The sequence below is a fragment of the Parasteatoda tepidariorum genome, chromosome 4 (assembly GCF_982258835.1).
Source record: "Parasteatoda tepidariorum strain Cologne lab strain chromosome 4, Ptep-v5.0, whole genome shotgun sequence".
In the NCBI taxonomy this organism is placed as follows: Eukaryota; Metazoa; Arthropoda; class Arachnida; order Araneae; family Theridiidae; genus Parasteatoda; species Parasteatoda tepidariorum.
Genome location: NC_141758.1, coordinates 100498775 through 100510791, shown reverse-complemented (window position 1 = coordinate 100510791; position 12017 = coordinate 100498775). Strand labels below are relative to the sequence as shown.

Here is a 12017-nt window from a genome sequence, read left to right as displayed (position 1 = left end):
GGTTAGCCTAACGGCAAAAGGACGTATCGACCAATCATCGTTGGGATTCGAACCCGGTTCACCTCATTGGTAGGCGAAAGCTCTATCCCCTGGCATAATAATAATAATTAGGTGAACTATTCTGTACGTAGACTATGTATTTATAGATGCTTTGTTCTAAAAGCATTTTTCCCATTCTGTTTGCCAAGCGTTTTTAGGAATATTCTCGCACTAGCTATTTGCCTCAATAGACAACTTAAATCTATCTAAAAATGGCATGAAAGGAAACATTTATAATCGGATTGTTTGTTCTGAAGAAAAATCTCTGTGGTTTTTATTATGAGACTGACTATAACAGTGAGCGTTGACAAATTATTCAACAAAAAATAAGCACCTTTTAAGCACTTTTCAAGTACTCAAAAAATGTTTTTAAGCACTTAAATATCATAACTAGGCAGGGTTGGAAAGTTGTTGACCATTGACGGTTTTATCTTGTTTTAACCATCATGTCAAAAAAAAAAACTTTCGGCATTGTTTTTGACAATTGTCAAAATGCATGAAATTTTGAATCATGTAAAATGAATGGCGTTTTCATACGCTACGGACTGACAATACGCCGAAATAGATTGGGGTTGAATTAATTGTGAAAAAGTTGAATAGAACAATGTGAACTGTGTCTTCTTGCATAATTCGAAGCAAAAATCAACATGATAAAGGAAAAATCTCATTCTGAAAAAAGGAAAATTAAGCACTTTTTAAAAACACCCAATGAAAAAAGCACCTTTAAGGGCTTTTAAATAACGAAAATCGAAAATAAGCACCTTAAATAGTTCAAGTTAAATAGTTTAAATTCGCAAAAATCTGAAGGGAAAAAAAATTAGCCATTTAATTAATTTATTGTATAACTAGTGTGCATTGAAATATATTATGACTTATTTTAACTTTTTAAAAAATAAAATGATCATAGGGACAAGAGCATGATGTTGAATTTCAAATGGTATAAAAATATTTTGAGAAAATTGCACAATTTTATCAGTTTTTCTAAATTTTCAGTGCGATGCACAACCGGAAGATATCAACCGATTTTTAAAAATTTCATATCAATTTTCTTCTTTTTACATAAGACACGACACGTTTTTCGCATTAAAGCGTTTTGAATTTTTATTTTTTTTTTTAAATTTTTTATTTTACCCACTCTATTAAGCATTCTTATTCCTCTTCGTCTGCAAAAGAAGCCAATCCAGGACCTAATATAGATGGATTTTTATTAAAGTACCTTTCATCGGTACTTCTCCAAAAATTGGTTGTCAAACGGTACCTTCACCGAAATTTTCCCAGTAAAATAGGTGCTTTCACAAAATTCGTAAATATCCAAGCAAATCGGCACCTTCTCAGAAAGAATAATTAAAAAAAACGGATCTATAAATTTTTATTAAATGTGTGGCCCTTTTGCAGAAAATAATTTAATACACGTGCATATTTTGTAAGTTCCCTGAACACATGTAAGTTTAATGACACGAATTCAAAATCGGGCATCGCGATTCGTATTCACATATTTTAAAAATCAAACGTTGTGATTTTTTTCGCATTTTAAAAATCATCGCATTCACGAGATTTAAAAGTCACAAATCGTAATTCGCATTAGAGTGTTTTAAAAATCATATGTTGTAGTTCTTCTCTTCGCAAATTAAAAATCACGCATCGCGATTCGTATTCATGCGATTTAAAAATCAAGATTCGTATCCACACGGTTTAAAAAACAAACGTTATGACTCTTTATCTCGTAATTTAAAAATACCACATCGCGATTCGTATTCACGCGGTTTAAAAAATCACGTATCGCGATTCGTAATCGCGCGATTTAAAAATCACGCATCACGATTCGTACTCACGCGATTTAAAAATCTCATATAATGGAAAGGAAGAGCACTATCTGGGATATCTATAATTCCCAAAATTGATGAAGTTGAGATAACACTAATTGTAATACTGACGTCTACAACTTTTCTGGAAAAACTTTTTGCCAGAATGAACATAGTATGTTTGACATTGAGGAGCAGTCTTCCAACAAAATCATTAAAATTTTATTTAATGGCCCTCAAAAGCTGTCGGAAGATTAGATAGATTTAATTATTTGAAATTTCTGCAAATCGCAGGATAACCATTTAGAAATTTTTCAACCCATTTTGTATCATTTATGATCATATGCTGGGAAATAACTTGTATAAATTTTTTAATTTAAAAAAAATTGTGATCAAGATAAGTATCTCCTGCAAAACATCTATTTATTACAAATTCATATAACTAAATGAATGGGGTCAAAAACATAAGAATGGAGGATAGCAGGACAACCAAAAAAGTTTTCTGTGCCAGGCCAACAGGTACAAGAAAAAGAGGACGACCAAACCTAAGATTTTTAGACTGCCTTGAAAAGGACCTACAAATTTTAAAGATAATTAACTGGAGAACCTTGGCTAAGGGAAGAATGTCTTGGCATAGGCTTGTTGAGAAGGCCAAGGCCCATCCTGGGCTGTCGTGCCAATGAGAAGAAGAAGAAAAACAAAATCAAGTGAAGCACCTATTTAAGTATTGATTTTGTTTCATTTACAATTTCACACAAAAAAAAATTGGTATATACTTTTTAATTAGTCGGGTACAAGTAAATTCAACCATATTTATTTTTTTAATGAAAATAAAATTATAATCGCAAAATAAAATGAATAAAATAAATAAAAATAGCGGAATTTGCCTATAACTGAAAAAAGTACCCACCAATAAATTTTATAATACCATGGAATATAGTCTTGCAAAAAGTAATTTAAAAAAAAGAGAATGTAGTCTATAACTTAGATGTTACCCAAATATATTAATATCATTCTACTTACTTATCAACTGTTTTTATCTTCAAAGTACAAACAAATCAGGTTTTGAAATTTAAGGTACAGTCAACCCCGCTTAAAGGAATACCATCGGTTCCAGCCAAATTTATGCTATTAAGCGGGTAATTCGATTAAAAGGGGGGTGTAATATTCAATCTTAAATTCTGAATTTTTTCGGAATTTTACTTTTTAATGGTATCAAATGCATAGTATAGCGTTTTAATTAAATAAGCTCAGTTTTATGATCAATAAGTAATTATAATTAAAGCTTTTTGTCTTAGTATCTTAAAAAAATGTCATTTAAAGTTACATTAAAATAAATCAATGTTAGTGAAAAGTACAATGTAGGAACTAAAATATTATTTAATCCCTTCCGAAAAATTATAGGATTGAAGACTGTTTTTTATACCCGTTTAATTCATCAATTTATCACAATTAGATATTCTATTTTAGTTTCTACTAAAATTTTCATGACTTGTGAGTATTCCTTTCAAACACATTCAGAATTTTTTTTTTTTTTTCGTCTTCGAAACTTGAGAAATTCCCAGTTAATACGCTATTTTGGTTGGGGATTTTTTTAAAATTTATTGTTTCTAAGATTCATTGATTTTTTGTTGATTAATTTAGATCATTCCTTTTCGCGCTCAACTTGCAACTAACTAAAAATTATTCACTGGATTAAGCAATTATTCTACTTAAAGAGAAAGACACTCTTTACACTAATGTATTAGGTTTTTAAAACTTTTTCTTATGAAAGCTAATAGAGCATCAAGAGGGGACCACAAGTCTTGACCTAAAAACAAATCACTCTATCCCTTTTTTACATATTAAATTATGTGTGAGTGAAGTAAGTCAAAGAGGGGTGAACCCCCCTCGTTTACTTCAATGTATAACTGGCAGCAAGATTTGATTAATCTTCATCCCAAACACCTACTAATGAATAAGAAGTTTCTATTGAAATGACCACCTATTGTATCCTTACCTTAACTGAAAAAGGGAAATTCCATTTTAGCTGGTGAAACATTTCTCAAAAAGAAATTTTTTTTTCCCTCATTTCAGTGCCACTTCTTTATGCAATTAAGCGGGGGCAAAAAATAACAAATAACCGTTTAAACGGGGAAGTTTAACAATAGTTTAAATTATAATGATTTGGTTCCATTAAATTTTATTCGTATAAGCGGGTTATTCGATTATCCGAGGGGCGATTAAGTGGGGACGACTGTATATCGGACCACTAAAATTTGACTCAGACCACCATCAAAAAATTATCAGCGTTCTCATGGATCAGCAATCCATGTAAAGGAATAATAGTATGCTATTTTGATTTTCTGATAATTGTTTAGTATTATTTCTCATTTAATATTACAAAACAGCATATTTGGACAATTCTATAACATAATATTTTCATAGTTTTTCTCATTTTTTAAACTTTTTCTCTGGGATAAATATTTAATATTTTTTTTACAAAAAATTAAAAAGAATGTTTTCAAATAGCCTAATATTATAACACAGATAAGAAAAGGGAATGAAATTTATAACTGTTATTTAGTATAAAAATATAAAATCTGACTGATGTTACAAAGAAATGTAACCATCATTACCATCAGTACACCATCATAATATAGATTAGAAATCATCCATGGGTAATTGTGACACAAAGTGAAAAAACCTGAAAATTTTATGCGCAAAAACTTGATATGGAGATAACAATTTTTACACCAGATTTGTTTATTATTTTTTGAACTAAGATTTATAATTACACTACCTATCAAAGAGGAATATCAAATCTTTAAAGTAACTAATTTAAGAAAAACTTAATACTTACAAGAATTGCGATATTAGATTTTAAAGTTCCGATATGAAATTTCTAAAGGGTGAACATGCAAATCATGATGCATGGCTTTTGGATCATGAGAATACAACTTTTAAATTGTGTATAAAAATGGAAATCGATGTTAGATATTACAAATGTATTAATACAAATTACGATATTAATTTTTAAACGCAGGAATACAAACCACAATGCACGATTACTAAATCACGTTAATATGAATTGCAATGTGTGAGGTTTTAAGTCAGGTACAAGAGAAAATTAATGTTTGATATTAAAATCTCGTAAATAAGGGGATTCAGAGGCAGTTTCAAATACTCAAAATTACAAAAATCTGAGACACCAAAACAATGACATTGATGAATTTCTGTTAATTAGCAGGAGAATCACATGATGAAATAGATTTAAATTTTATATTGCAGAGTTTCATCATGAAAGTTTCAACGGGTTAAGAAATTTTTGATTTGGGAAAAAATCATGCGCCTTGCTCCTAGTTCTTAAATTCAAGAGAATGATAGGAAAAAACTTGCAATTCTGGAGTACGCCCATAATACAACCACCCCTGATTATCCTTCTTTAATAAGGGTTTATTGTTTATTTTTAATAATAATGGGTTATAAGCAATAATGGTTAAAACAAAAAAATTTCAAATAAACAAGTCTTTCAAATAGACAAATAGGAATTAGCAAACAAAGAAAAAACTCCTGTGTCTGATATGTATATTAAAATTTGAATAAACTTTTTGTATTATTATTACAAAATACTTACAAACTATAATTTTTTAATTCAAATAAAAATAGTTAATAAAAAAGAAATTTGTTGGTTAAAGGATACTATTAAATGTTTATTTTTATAACTCGTAGCAACCCCTGAACAAACCTTTACAAGTTTTCTAAAAAAAAATTAGAACTCAAATCAATTTGGCCCTTTATAAATTGTAGTTGATGTGACAGATCACAATATGGTAATATCCCCATAATTTCATTTTCTCGGTAAATAATAATTATTTCAGTGCATATTTTGTGCTTTAGATGAGAGCATAAAATAGGTTGTTCTACAGTTCTGACACTGTAACTTAGCTGTGACAACATAGGAAAGATTCAATTTTTCTATTATTTTCATCATGATTTCTTATGATTTGAAAATATCACTTTTAAGGCATTTTTTCTGTTTTCTGTAACAATGTCAAAAATTGTCAAAATAAGAGTGCACCCTATTGTAAAAAGGTTTCATTTTAAAAACTTATTTTAAAGCAATAAAATTGATACATTCCATGTTAAGGATTAATGATATAGGAAATGAATGACATAACACAAAAATTTATATATTTAATGTTAAATCCCATTTTCTTTTTTTTTTAAAAAGTTTGCAATATAAATATTTTCTTATCAGTGAATCTGCTAGCACACTATAATGTGTTGAATACAACAAAAATCATAGAGTGAAAGTAAAAAATAAAATTTGATATTTTTCCTGAAACGCATAATTCTCCAAATGCAAAAAAAAAAAAAAAAACGAATAAAAAAAGGAATGGCATTTTAGTAGATTTATAAAAACAAAATTATTTCTAAAACATAAAACTTTTTTTTCTTTATTACTATCTGAAAGAGAAAATAAAAATAATTCTAAGCAGGGTTGGCAAGATTTTGCCGCAGGTGGAAAAAACCATGGTAAATACCGGTAAAAACCGTCCTGGCAAAAACAAGTTTTTGCCAAGCAAATTGGCAAAAAGTGGCAAAAACCTATATTTTCCAAGATGAGAGGACAAAAACACATTTTTGATACAAAATTATTCCTAAAATTGAAATATATACTATAAATATAAATAATTACAAAAAAATTAACAAAATTATTATAAAAAAATTAACAAAATTATAATAAAATGATATATTATTTTATATAATTATATAAAATAATATATCATTTTAGTAGTTTAAAACATTATTGATTGGAAAATTTGTGATTATTCTTTTTTTTTTCCAGTGAAATGAACTTATTTTAAATTAATATAACTATAATTTAAAGCATAAAATATCTATCAATATGTGTAGTTAATTATTGTACAAATAATAAATTTTTATAATAAATAATAATATTATACAAATAATAATATTTATTTATTTGTAAAAAAACATTTATTTTAGGATTCTAAAATGAAAAGAGATCACAAACTTTCAATCTTTTTAAAAATTATTAACATTATATTAATATGTTAAAAATAATTTTTTCATGTAATGTATCAAAATTATTATTCCTTATGATTGATTTAAATTTGTTTCAAGTATTTTGTAATAATATTTAATCAGTAATTTAGATAATTTGGTTTTTGCCGGTTTTTACCAGTTTTTGCCGGTTTTTACCAGTTTTTGCCGGTTTTTACCAGGTTTTTGCCACTGTCCTGGCAAAAACCCCTTTTTGCCGGCAAAAACTCCAACCCTGATTCTAAGTATCAAATATAATTGTTGCTTTTCCTTGCTTTGAGGTAGGTGTTAGATCAGTTCTAATAAAAATCCTTGACTGTCAAATATTGTTGTGAAATTCTTTGTTTTATCTATAAATTGAAAGAATAATTATGAATGTGCTAATTAATAAATAGATAAGGAGGTAGAGAATCCATATTTTAACCTGATATTAATAAAATCAAACAAGAACCTGAAAATAATATTAATAAGATCCTACTACTAATAAAAGGGGACCCAGAAATTTGGAAGTCCTGAGTCTTAAGGAGGATCCTTAATTCCCAGAGTCTGTATTATTATTTTCAAAAATCACGAGTTAATAAATTAACGATTTCAATATAATATCAAAATACTTACCATTAAACGATACCAGATGCACAGGCAACGAATGGGCGGCATAAACCCTACTAATAGGTATTTCCACAGGTAAATTACTCCTGTCTGGTTCAGGTGATTCTGAAATATCAAATGCCCCATGCTGGGGTGATATACTTATAGGCTGTCCGGAGTGTCCATTCAAAACATTAGATAAGCTCCTTGCTCGCTGTCTCGAGTCAGAGCCAGTTGCACCACCGTCTCTTTGCCTTAGATTTAATAATCCAAGGCCACTAGAACCCCCTGATGTACTAGCCATTGGGGATGCATTGGAGCCAGGTTGATCTCTTGTACTGTTGTTGTTCGTGCTTTGCTTGGCGCCCATTGCAAGAAACAGATTTCAAAATCGAAGATGTGCTGATCCACTGCATGAAAAAGCACATCGAAAAGACAATCGAAGATGCACTACTAAGTTAATCAGCATCCGAAAATCAGCACTAAAAACAAAAACTGGGTTGACATTCAAAAATATATCCGAAAAGTGAACAGAACTTTTAAAGTCAAATTGAGCAACAGAACAGAACTAAATTTTACCCAATGTTCGACCAGAAATAACAAAATCTATTTTCACAATAACATTGAGTTGAGCTGCAATACAGCTGTGTAAAGATAATATAAGGATAAATATACATAAACTTGCCTTCTCTCCAGCAGGTAGCGCACTATATCTGTTGTTTTCGTTTCATAAAACATTTCAAGCTGCTAGTTTTTGCGGGAACTTGATTGGAGGAAAATATTTACCAACGAAAATCTCGCCAATCACAATCTAGTCCGCATGCGAAAAAATCGCTTATAATTAGAATAGTCCTCAAGTGACAGCAAAATCGAAACCGAAACTCGATTATAGAAGAAAAACAATTTTTTTCTCACTCTGTTGTTTTCAAACATTTTACGTTTAAAAAACAAGGAGAAAGGGAAATTCTCATTTTATAAAGTAACAAATTTAATAATGCCCTTCATAATAATAATTAAATAACACGCTTTAATAATGGTCGCTTCATTTATTATTGTAAATACATATGTTTTCTTAGATTTTGCCCAGTGCGGAATTTTACACATACAATGAATAAAAAAACATCTCGGTTAGTTTTATCTCCAAATACATAACATTTCATTTTCTAGTCACCTGAAAAATTAAGTCACATTTTTCTCGTCTTTATTTTAAAAATAATTGAGAAATCCTTCAACTTTTATCTCTCGCAAACCGTCCAGACTTATCATTTCGCCCTAATCTTGCTTAACACCCTAGCTTTCATATCTTAATTTCTTTTATAATTTATTGGTGTTATATTAAAAGCTGCACCTTTTACTCGTTATCTCTGGTCAACTCTGCAAACGATAGAGGCAGTTCTTAAAAGATTGCCTCACTCCTTTTACCTCTTTTGCAAATTCATAGAAATACCGAATAATTTCGGTTTAATGTAGGAAATATGCTAAAAAGCTGAAAAAATTGCTGGAGTTCTTATTAGTCGATTTCACAGCTAATTTTAATTAAGAGATTTGAGGAAGAAAAAGTATCGCAAGGAAACAAGTCGCTGGAGTTTTCTACAAGTAAATATATGGGTATTTTTCGAAAGGCAGGAAGTCACTTGGACGTCGCCTTTGAAATAGAAGAGGAAAATTTTGAAAAATCTCTTTACATTAATGCCATTAATAACGAGCCCTCTATTAATTATTCTTCTAGTGAAAGCAAGCTATTTAGCTTATTTTGACCACATTCGGTGTGAATGCTCCTTAAATTGTATAATGAAAATAACACTGAATTCAATAATAAATTTTCACTTATAGCCTTTTTATCTGAAAAAATTTTAGCAATGTTTTTTTTCCTTCCTTTTATCAGAAACTTAGAAACTTTTTTTCTTTCGTGAAATTCCTTGTCTTTCTTTTAAATATAAAAAGATTTAGGTTGTTGTTGTTACCTATTCAATTTGCCAATACCAGCAAGCCTGCTTAATAATCAAGCGAATTTTTAAGGCAAAAAGAAAGTACCTTGTTTTTTCAGTGGCGCCATCAATGACCAAGAATTCGACTTTAGTCCAACACACGTCATTTCCCATTTTGCAGGGAAGACCCAATCATACTTCCTTCATTCTCGCACTTTTAACCTGAACCAGAAAACTATCAATCTCCAATTCAGTATCCCCAGAGGTATTGATTTGTCATGAGAACTTAGAAGACTTTGCGACCTCAACTGATTTAATGTGCCCCAGTCACCACGGGATTCTTCAGCCGACGTGATTCGAACTCACGTTCTCATAAACACGAGTTCAACGTCTAGCCAACCAGGCTATCCTGGCCTAAGATATAGATATTATACTGATATATTATTTATCGCTTTTTTTTTGTTTATGGTTAAATTAGAAAAATATTTAGGTTTTACTCAAAACATTCAAATTTGCATGCATGCAAAAAAAATTATTTTAGAAATTTTTTTAAGTTTATTAATTTTTGTATTAGTTTTAATAAAATTTATTTAAACTCTTAGTATAATTGATTCATTTAAAACAATATTTAACTACAATGCTTAACTTAGAAAACTAATTCTGTGATTTATCAATAAATTCAGAAATTATGTAGTACATTGTATCAGACTAAATAATTTTCACAACACATAAACAGAAATAAATTTTTTAGTTACAAAGTTGCATTTGAAATTTTTTTTATTATATTGATATCAAATAATAAGTCTAATAGCTTTTAAATTTGTTACTAACAATCGAATATCACTAAATTACTTTACATACATTTAAAAGAATTGAAATAACAATAACTAAGTCTTATATGAAGAGTTTAAGCAAGTAATGTATTTTTAAATATGAACTTAACAATTTCATAGCTTAATGCATTCTTAGAAATTATTAAATGCGTAACATTAAGAAATATTCCACAATTGTAAAGATTAACCAAACCAAAATAAATTTTCAATAAATTCATTGTATCAAGCATAGAGTTCAACAAGATAGTAAATTTATGTTATTGATTGCTTAAACTTACTGTAAATAAATTCACTGAAAACAACCTTAACGAAAATAAATTTATTCAGCAGAACACAATTTTTACAAATTAAAGAAAATATAGCCAGATAGTACAAGTTATAATAGTGTCTAGTTGAGCAAAAATTGAAGTAAAATTTTAATATGAAACGAATTATTTCATGTGAAAAATTTTCACATGAATAAAAGGAGAGTTAAAGATATAAAATTGTTTGGCTGATCCAGATTACTAGGTTTTTTTTTTTTTTTTTTTTTACAATCCCGTAAAGGTACCCAGTAGTTTTCTTTTATGTATAAATTATAAGATGGAAAGCATTTCCGGATCACTTTCTAAGACAGTTTGTTAAACATAATTTAAATAAATAATTCAATATTTTCTGTTATGAAAACAGACTTCTTCTTTGAAGAATTTTTTTTTTGTATCAAATTCAATTGGTTAAAAAATAATAAACTGTTTTCATTTTTTTTAATTATTACACATCTTGCCCACTAAATTATAATTTTATATTAACGAAGATAATGAAAATGTGCATTAAGTACGAGATGAACTTATAGTGCTGCAAATCAAAATCTTTCAATTTCATAAGTCAAAAGGCGGAATTACAATGTGTTAATTCTTCTTAATTAATATCACGTTATCTGTAAAGCTTGTATTTTGAGTGTTACACTGATATTTGGGCTGTAATTGATTACTGGAAATCGTTGTATTTTCTGGAAGATTTTACCAAAATTTTTTTGGAAACTTAAGGATTGTTTTATTCATCTCCAATCCACACGCGCATTTGTGCTTGGTACAACATGTAAAAAAATCACTAGTAACCTTTATGGCTAGAATGGAAACATTGAAATTGTGTATCAAAAAATTCTTACATGTAATGACAAATCAAGCGTGACTACTTGACACCCTTGTGTTTTGAGTTGGGTTCAATGTTAGAGGGTAATAAAAGAAAAACTTTTAATAGCAGAGATTATATTACCAAATCTAGTTCAATAATGTACAACAATTAGAAATGCAATTTTCTAAAAAAAGATAAGTTATTAAATTGTAAAAAAATATTGTATTGGTTATGTTTGAAATTTGTAATTTATTTCAAAAAATATTATAAAAGAGAAAAAAGATTGTTTTGTGAAAAACTAACGATTAATTTTAATTATTTCTTGAAATGTATAGTTTAAATGTATAAGTTGCTTAAATGTATAAGTCGAAATATAGAAAAGTAACAATAAAAAATGAAAGAGAGAAATGATAAAAGCAGTTTTTCAAAATTGTTATCCAAATCTTTTTTTTCTTCAGATTATGTAAACTAACAAGTATTTACAAAAAATGCTACTACGTAAATTAAGTACTTATAAAAAATGCTACTTATGCTTATTAGTATTTATAAAAGATGCCACTACTTAGATGCTTATTAGTATTTATGAAAAAATGCTACTACGTTAAACCAAAAAAAAAAAAAAAAAAAAAAAAAGGAAGAAAAAGGAAACTAAATTAGCAAATTTA

General features: G+C 28.5%; 1 protein-coding gene across 1 annotated transcript in view; it reads right to left on the bottom strand.

Annotated features, from left to right (window-relative positions):
- The window catches only part of LOC107455538 (E3 ubiquitin-protein ligase ZNRF1), a 59081-nt gene extending 50961 nt beyond the window's left edge, over nucleotides 1-8120 (bottom strand). The window contains exon 1 of the mRNA XM_016073144.4: nucleotides 7506-8120. Within this exon, the coding sequence (XP_015928630.1) occupies nucleotides 7506-7848 (343 nt within the window). The 5' untranslated portion in view covers nucleotides 7849-8120. The remainder of the gene's footprint in view (nucleotides 1-7505) is intronic.
- Nucleotides 8121-12017: the final 3897 nt, after the last annotated feature.